This window comes from Euwallacea fornicatus, chromosome 9 (assembly GCF_040115645.1).
Source record: "Euwallacea fornicatus isolate EFF26 chromosome 9, ASM4011564v1, whole genome shotgun sequence".
NCBI lineage: Eukaryota > Metazoa > Arthropoda > Insecta > Coleoptera > Curculionidae > Euwallacea > Euwallacea fornicatus.
This window is the reverse complement of record NC_089549.1, coordinates 2415047-2436177: the sequence shown is the minus strand read 5'-3', so window position 1 is coordinate 2436177 and position 21131 is coordinate 2415047. Positions and strand designations below refer to the sequence as shown.

The 21131-nt window shown below is 35.6% G+C and overlaps 2 protein-coding genes across 3 annotated transcripts in view; one reads left to right on the top strand and one right to left on the bottom strand.

The window, feature by feature from the left end:
* The first annotated feature begins 72 nt into the window (after positions 1-72).
* Positions 73-10454, top strand: Msh6 (DNA mismatch repair protein Msh6). Its single transcript, XM_066285745.1, has 19 exons — positions 73-533; positions 1096-1522; positions 1649-1856; positions 1935-2059; positions 2184-2334; positions 2392-2529; positions 2914-3121; positions 3216-3486; positions 3560-3715; positions 3769-3926; positions 3987-4075; positions 4142-4326; positions 4427-4541; positions 4591-4682; positions 4739-4865; positions 4919-5101; positions 5214-5415; positions 5811-5938; positions 7136-10454. Exons 1-19 carry the CDS (start codon positions 320-322, stop codon positions 7400-7402), a joined length of 3444 nt encoding a protein of 1147 aa, XP_066141842.1. The 5' UTR covers positions 73-319; the 3' UTR covers positions 7403-10454.
* The window catches only part of hlk (hulk), a 26604-nt gene continuing 14846 nt past the window's right edge, over positions 9374-21131 (bottom strand). The window contains exons 20-32 of one of the 2 annotated variants that reach the window (XM_066285743.1): positions 14754-14885; positions 14540-14701; positions 14330-14491; positions 14150-14272; positions 13894-14097; positions 13487-13591; positions 11913-12095; positions 11609-11858; positions 11353-11558; positions 11128-11300; positions 10506-10656; positions 10223-10454; positions 9374-9877 (exon numbers count right to left, since the gene is read on the bottom strand). In XM_066285743.1, the coding sequence (XP_066141840.1) occupies positions 9736-9877; positions 10223-10454; positions 10506-10656; positions 11128-11300; positions 11353-11558; positions 11609-11858; positions 11913-12095; positions 13487-13591; positions 13894-14097; positions 14150-14272; positions 14330-14491; positions 14540-14701; positions 14754-14885 (2225 nt within the window). In that variant the 3' untranslated portion in view covers positions 9374-9735. The remainder of the gene's footprint in view (positions 9878-10222; positions 10455-10505; positions 10657-11127; positions 11301-11352; positions 11559-11608; positions 11859-11912; positions 12096-13486; positions 13592-13893; positions 14098-14149; positions 14273-14329; positions 14492-14539; positions 14702-14753; positions 14886-21131) is intronic. The other variant, XM_066285744.1, reaches the window with a different exon arrangement.

The following is a 21131-nucleotide window of genomic DNA, read 5'->3' as shown; positions in this document are numbered from 1 at the left end:
ATTTCGGTTTAGAAAGTTTTCAAATTCGTTTGCGTTCCAACCTGCCTCTGTCAATTTTATCTATTTCATACATTTATACTCATTTTTGCCGGGAAAATGGACAAGCGATCAACTTGAAGAATTAATTCAATTGGAGCTTTTATTAGTACTAACTTAGCTATTTACAGTGAATTTTGCTATTCCCGAAAATAACCTTAATCATTTTACCCCTATTTTTATATTTAAGTTGTTTTATGAGAAGCTTATTTGATTTGATAATAGTTCTGCATAATAGAAAGTAAACCTTATATCTACTGTTCTCTATTACCATTTCTTAGCCATGTCCAGAAATCAGAAACCAGTTTCAGCCCAAAAGAATACCTTGTTTAAATATTTTAGTTCACCTAAAACACCAACAACTTTAAAAAATTCAGAGACATCATCACCATGTTTAGTTAAAGAGGCTAAATCAAGTCCTGGAAGTACCACCTCTGGCTGTGGCACCCCCTCAATTCACAAAAATAAAGAAACAAAACTTGATATTAAGAATGATGGTAAGATGAGGATTGAACATATAGCATATTTTATTATAACTTAGGAAAATGTAGCATTTTCCCATAAGCCCAAGATAGTTTCTCCTATGAGAAAAGTCATGCTCTCATGGAAAAATGTATTTTGGACACATAATAAATGGTAATTTTCAATAATTAGAATCTGACACCAGTAAGGTATATTTGGAACCAAGTTACTATATGCAGAAATTGATTTTTTATGCAAGTAACTTGTTAGAAAATTCTGCTGTTTATTGAGGCAAAATTGATGATAAAACAAAAAGTTTATTTGAATTACCTTGTCAGACGAAGAAACTGGAATATCTTCCATCCCATTTTGTACCTCTTATTTTTCTCATACAAACTTCTAGTGGTCATTGCCTTGATTTACAGATCCTTCTCTTTAATGGAAGTTAACAGCTAAGATAAAAGGGAAAAGAAAAACTATATGTACATTAAATGGATTCACTAATTAATTTGTAATTTTTTTCATAAAAAACGGCCTAATTTTCTAAAATAAATTAGATCTTAACATAATTATTTAAGTTTGCTTAATAAATTTCAGATAGTGGTGACGAGCTTCAAATTACCAAGTCTATCAAACGTCGCCGCATCGCCCTTCTAGACAGCGATTCTGAGCCTGAGAATGAATCTCCCAACAAAAAAAAATCTCCAAAGGAAAAAAATCCTCCAGCCAAGCGACATAGAATACAACCTCAGTCATCTGACTGTGAATCTGAAGAGGAAATTCCCATTCCTCCAAAGAAAAAAATGCAGGAGTCAGATGTTGCAGAGAACTCAGAACATAAGTCTTTTGTGGGGTCATTTAGTTATTCAACGAGGGAGGAAAAGAGTGAAATTGAATTTGGAAATAATAGTAAAACTGGAAAGGTGAAAACTAAACCTGTAGCTGAAACAAATATAGATTCAGGTTGGCTTCACAATACCTTGGATTTTCTAAAACCAGAGAAGATAAGAGATGCTGAAAAGAGGTAAATAATAAAAGTATTAATTTATTTTATCTTGCAATTATTGATGTTATGTAGGTATTTTAAGCTCTTTAGCATACTTGGACATGCATAAGCAGACACTAGCTCTTTAAGGCATTATAATTGCAGGAGACCTTCTGAACCAGATTATGATTCAAGAACACTTCATGTACCTGAAAGTTATTTAAATTCTCTCACTCCTGCTATGAGGCAGTGGTGGATATTAAAAAGTCAACATATGGATTCAGTTTTGTTCTTTAAAGTAGGGAAGTTTTACGAATTGTATCACATGGATGCTGTAATTGGGGTGCAACAACTTGGTTTCTCTTATATGAAGGTCAGTTCAGGTTTTCTGAGGATAGATGTATAAACCCAACCTTTCATGGATGTATTGTGTTATGAAAATTTTTTTCAGGGAGATTTTGCCCATTCTGGGTTTCCAGAAGGTGGTTACTCTAAAATGGCAACCATGCTCATTGACAAAGGGTTTAGGGTAGCTCGGGTTGAGCAGACTGAAACACCAGAAATGATGGCAGAAAGGTAGGATAATATTTTCACTTTAAATTCTCATTAAATTGCATTTCATTGATGTTGGAAAATCATGTTGGATAAATTATAACAACTTTGTAAATCCAACGATTCATTCATATTTCTCCTTTTGAAGATGTAAGACAATGAAAAAAACAACTAAATTCGATAAAGTAGTGTCTCGTGAAATATGTCAAGTAACAACAAAAGCATCATGTGTGTATGGGGCACAAATGCCGGAAGCTCGGTCGGAAATGGGAAATTATTTATGTGCAATTGCAGTCAAGGTGTGTGTTTTTTTTTATCGAATATCAGCGTAAAGTTATGATTCATCTTATATTCAGGCGAATCCCGATAATACAAGCAGATTAGGCATATGTTTTACTGAGACTTCAATTGGGACTTTTTATTTATCGGAATTTGATGACGATAAACACTGTTCAAAATTGTTAACTTTGTTTGCAGAATATCCCCCATATTTGGTAAGTAAATTTGATTGCATATAACTGGTGATTAGAGCTTCAGTCATTATAAGAAAAGCCAATGTATTTTAAGCATTTTTTTGTGGAGCATGTCTTTTAACAGAATTTCTTAGTTCTCTCTTTTGTAGTTGTTAAATATTAGATTATATTTTGCTTCTATTAACGAAATATTAAATTATTTTTAAAATGAAAGTTGCGCTTAAATTTTAAAGTTGGTAATGGAAATAAAGTTCTATTTGTTTTTTTCCCTATATAAAGTCATCCTTTGGTCTCGTAAATTAACATTTCCATATCGTGAAGAAAAATATAAAATAGAGTCACATTAATAGGTAAAACGTAGCTCAGTGCAGACGATTTTACTTACCACCTAATATTATATTCTAGATATTAATTGAACGAGGAGTAAATTACGGTCATTTGAAATATTTATTAAACACCCAATTAAAAGATATTAAACAAGAGGTTCTTGCTGCTAAAACCCAATTTTATGAAGCTGCAACAACATTGGAAACTCTATTTTCTGCTTGTTATTTCAAAACAAAAGACGGGAAATTTGAGTGGCCCAAGTTGTTTGAGGATGTCGCCGAAGACTGTAAGTTCTTAAATTTAATTTATTTTCACTGTGATTGAATTAAGTTTCACAAATATTTGCAATAGGTTTCTAAAAAAGTTGTTTTTTCGTTTAGGTAATCCTAAATCGGAATATGAACTAGCTCTAAAATCATTAGGAGCAATTCACTGGTTCTTGAAGCGCTCTTTCTTGGACATTCAGTTATTTTCAATGGGCTTATTTGAAAAGTATGAACCAGTAGACTCACAAGCTGTACCGTTAAATAAACATATAGAACGTGATTATATGGTGTTAGATTCTACTGCTCTCCAGAGTCTTAGTTTACTAGGAGGACAGGGAACTCTACAAAAGACGATAGATTTTTGCAAGACTCCATTTGGAAAAAGGTAACTAACTATATAATTATTAAACTGCTAAAATTCCACCAGTTTTCAAAACCAATTGTATTGTGGATTAAAGGTTGTTGCCGCAATTTATTTGTCGTCCCCTCTGCAACTTGGATAAAATTAAACTTAGACAGGGAGCGGTTAAAGAACTGAATGAAAATCCACAAAAATTGCAATCTTGCCAAGAAATTTTGAAAAAGTTACCGGATTTAGAGCGACAAGTGGCAAAGTAAGATTTTGCCCCCATTTCTTAACAATCTACCGTCAATAGTCTCTTTTCAGAATTCATACCTATGGCAATAAATTTTGCGTTACTTCCCATCCGGATGGAAGAGCGATTTTATACGAAACCAAAACTTATTCTAAGCGTAAAATACTTGATTTGCTGAATACCTTAAGGGGGTTTGAGGCTTCACAAGAAATAAATATTATATTTAAAGGTAAGTGATGTATACGGTTTACAGGAGAAAAATGAAAAAACATGTTTAATATGTTTTTAGATTGCGAGTCTCGATTATTACGTAAACTAACACAATTTGAGCCTACTGGCATGAACATTGATTTGACCGAAACGCTAACGTTTTTCAAGGTAATATTTAAAATCACAAAGGTTTTTAAGTATGATATGTTTATGGTAATTCTTCTGTAATGTTAGCAAGCATTTAATCATGAGGCCGCTGAGAAAGAAGGAAAAATTATTCCTAAACGAGGTGTCGAACATGACTTCGATGAAGCAGAGGATCAAATAGAAGAAATAAACGAACAGCTAAAACAGTATTTAAAGCAACAGTCGACCTTCTTTGGGTGCCAAGTTTCGTATTTCGGGACTGATAAGAAAAGGTAAATAAACGTATTAATGTTTTGTATATAGTGTGTACTGGAAAATTATGATCTTCCAAGATACTTTATATTACTAATACTTTTTTCATTTATTTATTAGATTTCAATTAGAAGTTCCTGAACACAGAGCCAGTAAAGCTGATGGCAAATATCAACTCGAAGGCCATAAAAAAGGAGCCAAACCTGCAAAGCGGTTCTCAACTCCCAGATCAAGGGTACGTATTGATGCTTGCATTAATCACATTTATTGATGAAATTTTCCAGGAGTTGTTACAAGATATGCTTAAAGCTGAAGCAGAACGAAACAAAATAATTTTAGACTTGAATAGAAGGATATTTGAAAAATTCAGTCTTGAGTAAATTAATTTTATTATCTTCTGTGCTTCTTATTCAACATTTTTGTTTATTGCAGGTACAATAAATGGCAACAAGTAATACATTGCTTAGCTTTGTTAGATGTAATTTGTTCCTTAGCTGAATACGCCTCAACGTTTTCTGGAGATATTTGTTTACCTAATATTCACGGCTTCTCAACTAAGGTAATAGAGGTAAAATGAAGACTGAAAATTAATAAACATATTATTAATTTTAGCCCTTTATTTCCATTGATAATGGGAAAAATCCCTGCGTCATGAATATTGAAACATTCGTTCCAAACGATACCTACATGGGTGCAAAAGATAAGGCACCTTTGCTGCTTTTAACTGGCCCGAATATGGGCGGTAAATCTACTCTAATGCGCCAAGTATCCGTCATTTGTATAATGGCACAGATGGTAAGATCATTTTTTATAATTTGAAAGTTATAGTTGTTTTCAATTGCGACTAATAATCTCCTTACACACTGTGTAATTAATGCAAAGTACGAGACATTTTTTTAATCTACAGGGAAGTTTTGTTCCTGCTTCCCAGTGTTCCTTCAGCATGGTTGACAGGGTGTTCACCAGATTGGGTGCTTGCGATGATATAGTCAGAGGTCATTCAACGTTCTTTGTGGAGTTGAGCGAAGCATCTGCGATTTTGCGGCACGCTTCGAAGCAGTCATTACTGATTATTGACGAACTTGGCAGAGGCACTTCAACTCATGATGGTAAATTATCATTGGAATTTTTAAAATTTTAAAATGACGAATTCAAATACATTTTAAAAAAGTGATATCTGGAAATTTCACTGGACGAATGGTTAATAATTGTTGTGAACGTTTAAATTAATCGTCGCGATACATCTGTGAACTTGAATAAATGTTCTGTGATCTTGACGTCGTCTGTTGGCACAGGTTTGCCAGATCATATATGATCTGCGTAACTGTAAAATTTTCAAAGGCTAAGGCTTTTTTTGCATGACTTTCTTTGTTAAGAAAATTTAATTTAAGCTTTAGTTAAGCATCGCAATCAAAAGGTCAAATTTTGCCAAAATGTGAAAGTTATTTGTTTGTTGTTTAATTATTAAAAATATTGTTTGGAATGGTAATGTTTTTTTTTTCAGGAAACGCCATAGCTACAGCATACTTGAAGCGACTTACGCAGACGGCATGTAGGACATTATTTTCGACACATTATCACAGCTTAGTCGATCAATTTGTCAATAACGCGCAAGTACAGCTAGGTCACATGGTAAGTATACCAATGCGTACATACATATTCAGAGTGTTAGGGAAATAATGTGAGTAAATTTAAACAACGATCGAAAACATCATTTTGAACAAAAAAGTTCCGCACAACAGGGGTCAAAAATCAGATGGATTTTTCCAAAAAAAAAAGTCAAAATTAGTAACCGACGAGCCATTATAAGCTTCAAAATTTTAATAAAATATTGAAAAACTCATTTGACAGATGTTGACTCGTTGATGCGTAATAAAAAATGTTAAAATTACTCAGTAATTTTAATATATTTTAATAACATTGCTAAAACTTAATAACTAATAATATCAGGTAAACTTAAGCAGTAACGCTGCTCTGAACGTGATCAAAGGAATGGAGTTTTTTTATCATTATTTTTTGCAATTCCTTAATACTTAATAGCTGATAAACCCTGACCTTTTATTAGTACATAAATTTATTCCGGCTTATTAAGAATACCTACGCGAAAATATATTTTTTACGCGATTAGAATATGCTTTTGATTTGTGGAGAAGCGTTACAAAATTTCGAAAAAGTTAGGTACATTTACGTTAACCGTTATCCAGAAAAAAAACTTTCAGCTCAATAAACATTTCTGTAAGTTTTCCAAGGGGTTCTGGATACAGGTAGCGTAATTCTTACATATCAAGGATGGTTTCGTTAGTGAGAAATCGATCTTGAAGTCCAAGAATAAATTTAAAATTTTGTTGAAAAGGATTTAACAAAGAGTACTCGGAGTAGAACATATCTGGACTTAAATGGTGAACATTTCGAACATTTTTTATAGTAAAAACAATAATAAATTTGTGTTTTTAATTACGAGGCGCGTGGTGTAAAGTGTGTAACGTAACATGTGGTAATTACAGATGGCAACAATAATTTAAAGGTAAATGGTTTTTAAAAATAATAAAGCAAGAATCCTAGGTTTAAATCTTATAAATTTAACGGATATTGTTAATTTCGTACTGTGAAACCCATCAGACGAAAAAATTCCGTGTAAAAACGCATATCTAGTTTTTGTGGCTGTTTAGGTAGGTATTGAAATGAAACAAACACGACGCGACGTTGCCAATTCCAAAAATATGTTTGTTTTCCGGGGAAGTGCCAACATTTTTGTTCTAAATGATGTTCTCATATATATATGCCATGTATGTGATATATATAATCACCAACGATCGATTGCTTTTACAGGCTTGTATGGTGGAGAACGAAGACGATGAATCAGAGGAATCCGTTACTTTACTCTACAAACTATCTGAAGGTCGTTGCCCGAAATCTTTCGGCTTTAATGCGGCAAAACTAGCCGGATTATCAGCAAAGGTCGTAGCGAGAGCCCGAGAAATCTCCAAGCAAATCGAAATTGAGGATAAATGTAGGAATGTTTTCAGAAAGGTATTCGCCAGCGACGAACTTGGAGTGGATGAGGTTATTGCAATGGTCAGAACTTTAGAGGTATAATTATTCTATTATTCTTGTTTGAATCTCATGTCTATACGCGTAGCATTTGAAGGTTAAATGGCACTTGGAGTTCTATGAATTTGGTTTCTTCTTAGCACTTTCCTTGTTTCAGTAACCGAAGTTAAAATAACGTTTAAGAATTTAAAACTATTAATGTTTTTATAATTATTGTTGTCTCGATAGTCAACTTTGACAATTCCTTATTAATCAGAGCTGCGTTGTTGTCTAATGCGTTTTCTACTTCGTTTTTTACCGATAGTTTTAAGTTTTTTAGTGCCAATATATCAACGTCCTAGTAACTTTTAAAGGGATACTTTCCATATAAATGTAGAAATTGACAAATGCATTAATTTGAATTCATTGTTTCTATGGAAATTGTCTTGACGGCAAATTTATCAGACGTTTGATATATTGGTCCATAATCGTTGATGCACAATAAGTACTGTTCAGTTGAATTTAACTCTCAATTGAATAATACTTATTACTTATTTTATTAGATTGTTACTTAACTTTTCGTTTTTGTTAAGATCATCTGTAAGAGTTCCAGTATTAGCATATAATTTAACTCTGGTTTCAGAGGGTAATGTTTTCTCTTTTAATTTTTATTGAAATATGCTTTTTTGATACTTTCCCGAAGTTTTGAAGTTAACTCCTGACATTCGTCACCACAAACAAAATAACCAACAACATTCTGTCTGGAAAGTCCTATATTTACATATTTACATTTTACCACAAACAAAAAAATATTTAGGAATATCTACACAACAACAAAAACTTCTACCTTACATTTTCCCGTCTCCGTCCTTGTATTTGGGGAATGATGATAACAAAAAGTACAGTCAATTTAGAGTTTTCAGCGAGAAGTCACATTACAGGATGCGCCAATAAGTATTAGACTGTACAGTTTAGCAATTTGAAGAACACATAGATTTGGTCCGGAAGTAAAGCGCCGTTATCTTTGCGTGCTTTACTTTGTGATTTTAAAGCATTTAGATCACATGCTATAGGCCTCTTTGGGGAAATTTTGTTAGTGGAAATAAAGAAAGAAAAACTGATTTTCTCCACTAACAGAGTAGTGAAATGGGGTTCAAAATACCAACAAAAGTTTTTTGAAATTATGGTAAATGCCCTCACAATGTGTAGGCGGTTTCAATCTGAATAGTCACGACTTGCAGTCGAGAAAAACCTAGAATTTTATTTACCTAGTATGGCGATGAAATTATTTACTTCGCATTATTGTTTACAGATAAAATACATTTCAAAATTGAGCCTACCGTTAAAGTGGAAAACGTACCATAAGTGGGTACTGTAAAATTGATTTAATTTAATGACAGGTAAGGTAACAAATATGTGTTTTGGAGGTCAAATGAGATTACTGTCACCCACTCGTTGAAAGATATCCTCAGATGTCATAAAAACGGGAGACCGGTATTGTATTGGTGTTAGCTAATAAGTAATATTCCAGATGCATTTAAATTCTCGACAGTCATGTATGCAGGTTTGTATTCAAATATCTTGTTTGCTCACATTAGCAAGCGTTTCTAGACGATGATTTGCTTTAGTATTGGATCCGAGGAAAACAATACTTTTTAGGGCATATTCTCTTGTTATGTTGTGCAATACTAGGCAACAGTAATACTTCCTTGAAGTACTCCCCTCATGATAAACTCTTCTGTTGTTTTTTTCCAATTGGTATTACGTCGCTTTGTTAGAGATTTGGTTTTAACATCGTGTTTGTCGTTGATTCCTGATTCCTGTAATCCCATATCTTTGAGAGTCATAATCTCAACCTTTAAGAGTCTATGAAACACATGCAAAGCCGCATGTGCTTTTTAAGTTAGGAATTGTAGGAAAAATAATTTCTCCCTAGGGCTTCCTCAAGTTAAAATGATAGTATTGTTGGATTAGAACTGTATGTCAATAAAATAGTATGGAAATACAGGAGTTTTGCACCAAATGTGTCAATAGAAATCGCTTTGAGAGTGACACTTCTGTTTTTGCCAAGTCTCCTTTACGCGGTAACCGTTATTTAAAAAATCGCCCTGGTAACTGTGATACATAAACTTTTTCAAATATCGCTGCGGTATTAGTAATCTCCTTGATCCCCCACAACGTTATCAATAAAGCCACATCACTCTAAAACGAGTGGGCAGTCACGTTTCAACAACAAGAATTTACACAGAAACAAATTTAAAATAAAGTAGTACGTACGTTTTCACACTTAGGTAACATTAAAGAAATCACTGTTTATCTTCGCGTCCATCACTCATTCATACACCCATCACCCATTTAGTCGAGTCCAATAAACATTAATCTTTCACACATCATTGACTTTAGCTCTGTTTGGGATGATGGGGCACTATTTGCGTTGATGGCTGTTTGAAGCACTGCAGCAGAAAGGCCGTGTAAATAACGAAGGCTACTCCGATGGCCAAGAGGGCGTACATGAAAATATTGAGTTCCGGTTGACGATAACTAAAGGAGAAAGAATAATGCTGCTAAGGTGTTGTTTACACAATGAGATCGAAAAGCGCTGCATTTACTCGTGCGAGTATTTCCTTTAAAGGAAGAAAAAAGAACTTTTTTCAATGCTAAATTAACGGCAAAAATTGTCTCCCGAAAGTTGCACTATCCTGCTTTGTAAACGACTATTTTGTAGTTACGATGCGTAGGGAGGGAAATACTTTTGCTTCCTAAGGAGGAAAAGTTATTTTCTTTAGAAAGTAAAAGCGCTGTTTCCTTTTCACATACGAGGAATGAAAGTTCTATTTTCAATGCAAGTAGTAGGAATAGGTAATTGCAAGGTGAAATGAATCTTACCGATTTTTTCTGAGCCACTCTAGAACGTCTTTTTCGGAATGTAGATCGCCACGGTAAATGCTGGGGAACCTGCGTCGGAAGTAAACGATCGCAGGCAGGTTGGTTACGCCCCATTTGCGGGCATATCGCGCGTCCGCCATTTTAACGAACGTAATGTCAAAATTGTCGGTTTCACTGTCGATATTTTCCAGTCGTTCCATGATAACTCGGGATTCGTCCGAGTTTATTTCATCTGAAATTTACCTTTTGTGCTAATTTGAGTGCCGGATTTAACGAAACTTACAAAAGAATACAGTAACAAACTCGTTTTCTTCCAAGAGTTTTTCTAACATCTTCTTATTCACTTCCTCGATTTCGTTTTTGATCTCGAAGACGTCTTGTGACGTAAGCCAGTCCAGCACTGTGTCAGCTTGAGTCAGGTCCCCTTCATATACCTGTGCAAACAACACTTCGGTGCGCAAAAATTTTACCGCATATTTGTCAACAACTACTGCTTAACGTTCACAAATATTTTTCGTAGTGTCACGTGTCACATTGTTTTGCGTGCGGCAAAATTTTCCTAACGCTTTACTGCATTCTCATTTTTTACAAACCTCTTCTGAAGCATGTTATTAGGAATAAGTGTTAGAAACTCAATATTTTTGCGAGAGTACATGCCGGAATGCAAAAATTTCATTACACTTTTAAAACCAACCGACCTTATGGTCACCTTGCGGGCTGGATTCGAACCCGATAGATTAGACCACTGGAAGTCAGTCGGACAAATTAGTTTAGAACCGATTAGCTCCGACACCAATCGAACGTGTGATATCTCGAAAACAATAGATCATTGACCGTTTTCATACACGATCCTGTATATCCTCCAGTTCTTTCTTCTAGGTTTGAGTGATTGATAATTTACGTACCATTGGTTTCTTTTTCCTAAAATACATTAATGCAGGCAAAGAGTGCAAGCCTTGATCTGCAGCCGCCTTGGCACTGCAAATCTTGACGAAGTCGATTCCGAACAAATCCGCCTCTCCATCGATTTGCTCTAGATTTTCTAAAATTTCATCGCACTCTGGACAGTCCTCATCGTCTGCAAAGGATCAGTGACCGTCATATTTACATCTTGATTATGTCCACCTTACAGAAAAAGACAGCCAAAAAGGGTGATTCACTTAGCAGCCTAGTTAGCATCCGCTCATTTACGGACTCAATTTCATCAGCCAATTCTCGGTTGTCGTCATCAATCAGCCACTCAAGGACGCTTTGTTCGTTTTGCAGATCGCCCTCAAATAACAGCGGATTTCCGTTTCTGAAGTACACTAGGGCTGGGAATGTTTTAATGCTATATCTGCAAATTTAAGGAAGTTAAAGGAGGTTCAGATTGAAGCATCAACAAACCTTTTGGCTAGCTGTGGGTCTTGTATTCGAACTAAATGTATACCGTAAACATCCAATTCGTCATCGACCTGCTCCAGTTCTTCCAATATTTGCTCGCATATGTGACAGTTAGCCTTATAGAAATAAACTGCCAAGTATTGAGTGTCTTCTACCATCCTTTCCAGCATCACCCTTGTAATCAGTTCAATTCGATCCTCAGTTCTTTGTTGGATGAGCCACTGGAGGACTTCTTCCTCCTCCTCTAGGTCGCCTAATAGGTCACCGTCAAGTTTATTTTTAATCTCTCTAGAATCATCTTTGTTACCTTCAAACACTCCTCCGACACCTTCTTCGAAATACATCAGGACCGGAAAATCAGTAGCGCCATACTGTTCTGCTATCCTAAGGTCGTTGGTTTTGACGAATTTTATGCCATGTCTTTCGCAATCGTCGTCTATATTCTCAAGTTCCTCTAAGATTTTAGAACATTGCTCACAATCGTCACTATCTAAAGAATATTGCGATTATAGGAAAACTGAGTCATGAATTTTGGGAGATACGAGCGTATTTACAGAGGTCGAAAAAAGTTGGAAAGGGAAAAGACAATAAAATAATTTGTCAGCAAGAACTAAGTTCCGTGTAAAAGTAGAATGTTATTCACTTCCCCTTTATCTGGGGGTTTCGCAGGAAATACCTATTATAGATCTAAACACAGGGTTATGTCGTTAAACAAATCAAGCCATTTATGTAAAGATACAACTGCGCAAAACGTTTGGTATGGTTTTCAACGATTAGCTGCCTTTTAATGATAAAGATCCGATTGGTTGCCCTGAATCTGTGCTGAAATGTGAAGGTTCAGGTCAATTTACTCAAAGCTCGGGAGTTGCCATCATTGTCATTTATGAAAATCGCCTAAGTAACAGTCTCTTAAAATTATGTCCGGTACCTGGAATAACACTCAATTTGAGAATAACTTTCTAAACCTTTCTGAACATATTCATTTATGAAACTCCAAAAAATCGCCTGATTGGATCCAGCACTTTCCTGCATAGAGGAATTGCACCTACATGATTTTTGTAACTATCAAAATTGCAAACAAATTCCTACTCCCACTTTTGTCATACGCAGACGCGAGCAATGAAATAAATACACTTGCACATTTGCTACTTAATGCTCTGTATTGTCGAAGTTTTTACGAGAAATAATGCTTCTGCGTTGAGAACTATTTAATATTACGCTACAGTAAATTATTAGTAATCTGTGCAAAATTTTGGAAATTAAAGCAAAAAATACAAAAATCGAAAAATGGGGTATTTTCATCAAATAGACAAAAACTTATTAAACGTTAAAAAAAACAAATTATTTACATGCCATTATGAAATTTCATGATTAGTATTTAATTGTGTGTCCGTTTGCTTCCCAAACTTGGTGACACCTAGTAGGCATGGAGGCGATAAGTCTTTGGCAGTACTCGATAGGTGTTTTCCTCCATTCCTCTAGAGTTATAGCCCATAAATCCTCCAGGAAAGTTGGTCTCCTTTCTTCCACGCGGTTTTTCAAGTAGTGCCAAAGCTTTTCTATAGGATTCAAGTCTGGCGATTGTGTGGGCCAACCCATTCGTAACGAGTTGATGGCTGCATTTATTTTATTGCTCGCATCTGCACGAATTTTGGCTGCTTTGTATGCCTCAAATGGCGATTTAGCTTTTTTGTGCAGTTCATTTCTTTTGCGACACCTGGCATTGGGCCTGACTTACCACGTTTTCATCAAAGCCATACCAAATCATTATCATACGCAGAATTCTAATATCTACTAAAAAGCATTATAAGACATCCGTCCCGTGATGATTTTAAACAAGCCATTGGTAAGAAGGAAAATTTTCGACATAAAATTCGGTACCGTATAATTCCGAAGATTCTTCTGAGACCTCCTGCTTTTTGGTAGGTTTCTTAGATTTTTGTAGCTCGGCTTCAGCGTCACACAAATCGCACAAAGTCTTGTTCCCTGTAAGTTTATTATGAGCGTACAAGCTAAGCCAGAAATCTCTAAAACATAATGTCAAGATTAGGATCCATGTAAGTTAGTCGGAGTTAGCAAAGGTTAGACTTTCGTTGGAGTTACATTATGAAGTTCAATATAGTCGAACACTAAGCGCGCTTGAATCTGATGGTTTGACGCAGTTCTCTCGTGAGTTGGTTAAATTCCTATTGCTGGACATTAGTGGAAGATAGAAAAAGAATATAAAACGTTGCCTCAATCAGTGTTTTTGTTCAAATTTAATGTTCGGTGCAGAAGAAAATTCTTACAGAAATAGACTGCCAGAGCTTCTTCGTTGTCAATCAAAGTGATCAATTCGCTCCCCTCAGCAGCTTCGATAATGTCCCCAGAAGGATCCTTCTGGGTCAGGAGCCATTGCAGGATCTGCTGTTCGTCGTAAAGATCCCCAGCATAGATCACCGGCTCTTTGGAACCGCTTTTGAAGAACAGAATCGCTGGCAAAGCGAAAACTCCTAAAACGTTTTAATATTTTCAAATATTTTAGTCATCCTTTAGGATATCTACCAAATTCTTTTGCCAGAGATTTGTCGTCGATTTTTACGAAATTTATCCCTGCAGCATCAGCTTCGTCGTCAATATGTTCCACTTCTGTAAGAACTCTTGGACATTGTTTGCAATCGGCGCTGTCTAAAAATTTATATCAGTTTTGTGCACGAATCACTTAGTTAAACCGTATGTTTTTACATAGGAACACGGCGACATAATCAGATCTCTGCCTGATTTTTTCAAACATTTTCCTATTTACTCGCTCAATGTGGTCAGTTAACTCCATGTTTTCTGGGTCAGTCAGCCAGTCCAGCAGCTCTTCCTCGTCGTCTATATCTCCATCATAGTTTATGTGCTTCCCTATAAGAAGTTTTTAGTTCAAATTTATACGGTTATTTGATTAAGAACCTTTTCTGAAATACGTGACCCCTGGAGGGTTCCTGAACCCGTATTTTTTAGCCATCAGACGATCCTTCATTTTGACTACTTTAATTCCATATTCACTGGCCTCGTCGTCGATTAATTCGATGTGGCGGAGGATTCGCGGAGTATCCGGGTCACCATCTTTATCTGGAAGAGTAAATTTTGATCTCCGTGTATCTTCAATTCGAGATAAACTTACAAAATACGACTGCCAGGAACTCTTTTGTGTCGATGTATTTGAACAATGTTTGTCTATCGATTTGTTCTATACTTTGGTCGTTTTTCTGGTCGATCATCCACTCCAGGACCTCGTTCAAGTCCAGTAAATTGCCTATAACAATCAATTGTAATGAAGAGTAAAAATTATACCGGGACGTTGATGTTGTATTACCAAGACATCGAAAGCTCGTAACAGAAAAGTAAGAACTTACCTTTTTACGTCCTCTGAGTCAATTTGAGTGGCTGTTATCAATTTTAAAAGAATTATGTTTTACTCAACTAAGAGCTCATCTCGTTAGAGCGCCATCGTTAAACAGAGCATTTCATTAATTTGTGTATGAAATTATAGAGTGAGCATAAATGAAGTGTACGAAAATTCCGCCATTTCGTGGTTTAAGGATTTTCAGGGAAAATTTGAAAATTTTTTCCGCTTTCCCGTCACCTTACTTGCACTACATACGAATCTTCAGTTTCTTTATGTAAATTAAGGCAAATGATAGATATGTGTGATGAAGTAATGAAGATTTTCCTGTTCCAAGGAGATAGAAAGGTGTTTGGATCTCCTTTTCAGTTAATTTTTTGCGATTCTGCGGTCACTCTGAAGAACAAGTCAAAGAGACCCGTCCAGTCGATGTCGAAATAGTTTCCAAAAGAATTGTGCAAAATCACTTTGAAGAGGATCTAATATTATGTACAATAGATTATTGCTGTTCATTTTTGCCGGACTACGACTACAGCAACTGATCTAAAGTTTCAATATAGAAAATTTGAGAACTTATGCCCTTCATGACTGAAGAGAACGAGGATATTAATTTTTTTTTTAATTAGAGGTAATCCAAAGTATTAAAGATATAGCAGTTATGGTCTAAATTTAGACTTCGCCCATGGGTTTGGAAATATGTTTAGTGAGTTCAAAAATTAGTTCCCTTGCCGATTCATCCGGTAAAATTCTCGTGATTTCTCTAAAATTTCCTCCAGTTCGTCCTGGCTTATAGAAATCTACTTATAAGTTTTTCCTAAAAGGTCTTCGTTTGTTGTGCATAGTTCCAATATGAAAATGAATACGAACGAAAAGATTTCAGGTTTTTAACAACCAAAGTTACATGACGACATTACACGTTACGTTTTGAAATATTTCGAGACACTTTTACCCCGTTAAGTGATAAATCAAAGACTTTTACTCAACAACAGAAAACAGTTTATTTTCCATTCAACTTTTTTTTGTATAAATCGATGTTAAAACATGCGAGGTGCGCTTTTTAGCGGCAGTGACGTGGCGCTGATGATGACTTTCTTACACTTAGGAACATGTTAATATGCAAATATTTCCGGGAATACAAGTTAACGTTATAACAAACAACAATGATCGTATACTGTTAATTAATGTGTTGCCGGCAATATTTGGTTATAGGAAAACTAAAAAATAACCCTTGATAGGAGTATCTCCGAGGTGTTACGTATAATAGAGCCATTTGAGAGTCAGAGACCTGCAGAAAGGGTTGTTTTTTTGCATTTATACAGGGCGTTCCTAAATATCATTTACGTATGAAATGTGGTAGTTCTTTAGCTTCTTTCATGATTGAAAGTTCATGCAAGCATACGCCCGTAAACGCTTCGTTGTTCAAATGTGCGAAAATGTTTCTTCTTTATACCGCCCACAGTTTTTGAGATATTTAGCTAAAATTGAGAATATCTAATAGTTTATACTGTAGGATTTACATTATTGGACACGTCAAACGGTTTTGATAATCTTGCCGGGTGTAATTCGCCAGGTGACAGTAAAATTTGTTATGAGCGAGCAGTTTATTACAGGTAATTCTCTATTTTTCAAATTTTTGAGACTTCATTTGGAACCACCTTTAAAAGTTAAAGCCGGGATGACCATAAGTAGTAACCTAGATAGTAACAGTAATAACTTTAAGAAGGGAATTGCGTTACAGAAGCTGTTGAAAGTGACCTGCAGCCTTCATCCATGCGGCCGCTCTTCTCATTGATGCCCCTATTCATTCGAATACCCCCGGATATTTTCTACGGCTTCAAGCGCGTCTGATATTCGATTTCGTAACTCGTCAGTGGTATTCACTTTTGATTTTCTTAATTGAACACCCTGTAGATAGACAGTGAGGCATTTGCGGAGCTGTATCTACGTGAACTCTCAGTCACGACATAAGCTGAGGAACGACCCCCCCTCGTATGTACACGATATTTAGGAATACCTTGTATTTTTTTTTTGGGGAAAATTGCAAATGGTCGTTTAACGGATTTGCAATTTTCAGAGTTTCAGAAATATTTAAATCTTAACTAGTAAATAATCAATAATAACAGTATTAACATGCATCAAACGTTACAACTAATGAATTATCAACTAAAGAAACTCCAAGGTTGTAAGGCACTAGTCTTTTAATTCTTCATGGAAAATGCAAAAATAAAGGAGATGAAAATTTGCTTGTTTACGTTGGGAAATGTTTAAGCTTCGTTTTTTTTTCATTTTCCAAGGAGTGGGGCAAACTAGTAGCTTATAGCAAGGATATTTCTTAAATATTTGTAGTATTATATTGTCGGTGGGGTGGATTATTCGGCTACATTTTGTCGATCGAAAGAAGAAAATGTCTGACACGGAAAACGAGATAAAAATTGCGATTTTAAGTGACACTTTCGAAATTTATATAAGCTCTTTATACTTATTAATTTGTATGATATTAAGCTAAGGAAAAACTATTTTAAAACAATCTGAAACACTAAACACACCACTAAGCACAAATTATTAATTTGATTTAAGTATTCTTTCAATTCGGTGTTTACATTGTGAAGGTGCAATTTATGGGTTTTTATCATTTCTCTATGGATCGGAACACCGAGTCCTGTTCCAGAGTTAACAGTTCGGTGTGGATTGGCATAGGATGAAATTTTTAAGCACATTAACCAGAAGCGACATGTTGTTTTCTTCCTTGTTATTATTATTTTTTTCGTTTTAACTAAAACACTTTCTCGCTGAAATAAGTGGTATTTCTCAGATCAATTCAACTCTCACGAGTCTCTACGAATTTTTAATGCAATAGTGATTGCCATCGATGCGATTTCACAATTTCGATTTCTTATCAAATCTTAGGATTTTTCATATTTAATCATCGCTGATCTGGCAGGAATTTTTTTCAAGGTGAAAAGCAACTTGGACTGAGTCCTAATATCACCTACCTACGTAAGTATGCGAAGCCATTTAAAGGACGTAGCATTTAAAGGACAAAGGAATTCCTGCTCTTCTGCAGTGCTCGTTAGCATTTCGTTCTATCTGATAGTCTGTGTGTTATATGCCAAAGAGTTAGGACACTCGGGATGTCGTTAGTTTAAGTCTTTAAGGCCAGCTTGAGACAAAAATTCTTCGAAACCGAATATAGCAGCAATTTCGGGATTTAAATCGATTTTGTTTCGGATTTCGTGAGTGGGTCTTGGATTTATTCGTCGAATTAATTCATAGTAAAGTCGATATTTTTGGTATTACGAAAAATTTTAAGCAATACTGGGTGAGATAAATTTCATCTGATGGTTTAGGTATGCGTCAAAGAGTTGGGCTGATCTGGCCGCCGTCAGTTTAGTTCTTTAAGGCCCTTTTGGGATAAAGTCGGTTTTATGTTTGGGTCTTGGATTGTTTTTCGTGGGAGCAATTCATAAAATCTAAGCCACTGGTTTAACTGCAGTCAACTTTAAGGCAGTACTGAAGAATTTCCTTTGCAGCTCTCAGGGGATATGATAAAAATCAAGTTATTTTTCGATTTGTTACATTCTGAGCTAATCCAGGTATTGGCGTTAGTGAAATTGAACTATATATTCTTAAAATTTCCCTCTAAGTTCTTCAATTATTGTTCTTTTCTTGAAACCTTTAAAACTTTCATGATCATTTCCAGAATATTGTTCAGAGAATATCTTTTGCTGAATTGAAAATTTTCACTTTCTCATATCTACTTCACGTGTTTCAGGTATGTGAAAGTGAAAATTCACAGATCAGGAACGTACCTATTGCAAAAAAACTGGGTGAATTTTCTCAAATTTCAAAACGACATTTTGTTAAACTATAAATTTCGCAACTTGCTTTATTTTAATTGACTTCGTAACTCTTCAAATACTGAGATCCCCTTGTTTGTACTTAGAAAACGGTTAATCTTTAGAGTGATGAACCGAATTTGATCAAAATGCTACAAAAAGTTTTGGAAATTTATAACAAAAATCTTTTTTTTTTTAAATTTTGAACCCTTTAAGTACGGAAATTTTTGTTATCTTACTGTCAAAGATTTTCTGAGGCACCTTGTTTATTACTGACCTCAAGATTAATCATGTAAAAGTTACTTTATATCAATACGAGAAAACTGTAACTCGCACGTGTCATTGTACCTAAACCATTTTTATGTATTATCATTCGCGATCCGAAAGTGTCACTTGCACGGGTTTAAACTAGCAGGATGATCGATGCAAAATGAGCAATAAATAGTGCATATTTAGACCAAAAGTAACAACATTTTTTGGCTTAATAAACCGCTGTATCTACATGGTAGAGCCCATAACCCTTGGGCCCGTTTGTTTCGTAAACTGAGGCTTAAACTCGGGTTAAACCCTGGATTATGACAGTTAACAAAATCGTCAAATCGGGGGTTCGAGCGTGAAGTTTTAGCTTTAGCTGGGCCTTAAGAAATTAGAACGATTACGGCTTTAGATGTTTGAAAAGTAACAATGAAACCAATCCTAAAACTTCGGCACTTTTGTGGATCGTGCACATTGCTATATTAAAGTAACCGCTATTCTAGAAAATAAAATAGAAGAAAAATATTCTACGCTAGTGTGGCTGGCGAAGAGTGTGAGACGAGACAACTATTGCGAGTGCATACTAAAGAGGAGAATCAAGCATAAATTAATAAAATCAGCATTGTGGAACAGCAATAAAATTCATATCAGAGGTGAGTCGGCATCGTGTATATAACTATCCAATTCTCAGGCTGCGTTTCCATGAAAAAAGACGTTCGACAATGATTAGATTGTTACCACCACCAGATATATTTACCAGTGCCAAAGAATCCCTTCTTAGGCTTTCCTGGATTAGATTTTTCCTTAACCGGAGGTGGAACAGGTTTTGAAGGTGAAGTTTTTTCACGTCCTTTTACTTCATGATTCGCTTTGGATACCTTAGTCAATGGTTTTTGAGGTGGAGGGTCCGGTTTCTTTGGTGGTAGTGGTTTACTCGCTGTCTTCTTTGGCGCAGTCTTTGGTACGCTCTTTGGACTCGGTAGTTTCGGTTGAATTTTCGCTACTTTGCTACTTTTCGCCGGTTTGCTGGGGCAACATTGGAACGGTTCGTAACTCGAGGTAGACGGGTACTTGCTAGGCCTGCCTCCCATGCCGATGTAGAAACAGCCATCCCCTGTGAGCAGAACATAATGTCAGAATATTTGATGCGAGAATGTATCTTAAGGTTTCAACCCAACAAAAAAGGTTGGGACTGCATGCTTGATTGTCCACATACGGGGAAAAAAAAAATTGAAAAATCGTGAGGGGTGAATGGTTCCAAACAAGCGTTGGTTCTGGAGAAGATTTTGATGTTATTCATTCAAAATCCCACCTTAAAAAAAGTTAGTAACGTTATTAGTGGGAGTAAGTGAGAGAGAAATTTCAGGATTGATTTTGAAAATTAAGAAACGCGTCTGACACTATGCCTGCTAGCAGAGCGGCTGTGCGTGGCATTTTGCCTAGTCAAAAATCTTATCAGGGGCCCTTTTACTTTCACCCCCACTACTCCTGAGCGTAAGCGGCACGTTAATGTTTATACTAAACGTCATTCTTTTGGTCAAAAATTGAAAAATACATAAATCTCTATGTCGAGTCTTGGTAGTAGATTTCTACTGGATGGATCCTTTGCGGGGTTGCTCTATTGGAAAATGCGAGAATGGTGGGCGAAGTTTTCGTAAAGGTACAAGAGATTGCGGTAAACGTTATGATGCGACACTTTAGGACGAACAGAGCGTTTCGAGATCCAATCTCAAAAGGGGATTCCCTGAAGCATGTCCGTACAAATCAGTTATAACCAGGAAACCCATAGAAAAGATTGGTGATGATTGCAAAAAGGCGAAATATTCGATTTTTTATACAGGGTGTTCCGAAATTAGGGACATTATTTAAAGCCACATTCTGTTGCAAAAAATTATTACTATTTAATTTTTTTACAGACGATTTCTTATAGCTCGCACAATTTTCCAGATATTTAATGCAGTCTGGAACGTACATTACACACTACGCCCTATGTATCTGCAAGGAGTAGCTTTTTCACGAGTGAGGGCCGGCTCATTTGTGGTTCTGTCGTATCAACCGGTGGTTT

Bases quoted from the DNA above. Each gene is read 5' to 3' on its own strand.
- Msh6 (XM_066285745.1), top strand. From the start codon at position 320: ATGTCCAGAAATCAGAAACCAGTTTCAGCCCAAAAGAATACCTTGTTT. The intron at 1,523-1,648 runs GTAAATAATAAA...TTATAATTGCAG, and splicing joins ATAAGAGATGCTGAAAAGAG to GAGACCTTCTGAACCAGATT. The intron at 4,327-4,426 runs GTAAATAAACGT...TTTATTTATTAG, and splicing joins TTCGGGACTGATAAGAAAAG to ATTTCAATTAGAAGTTCCTG.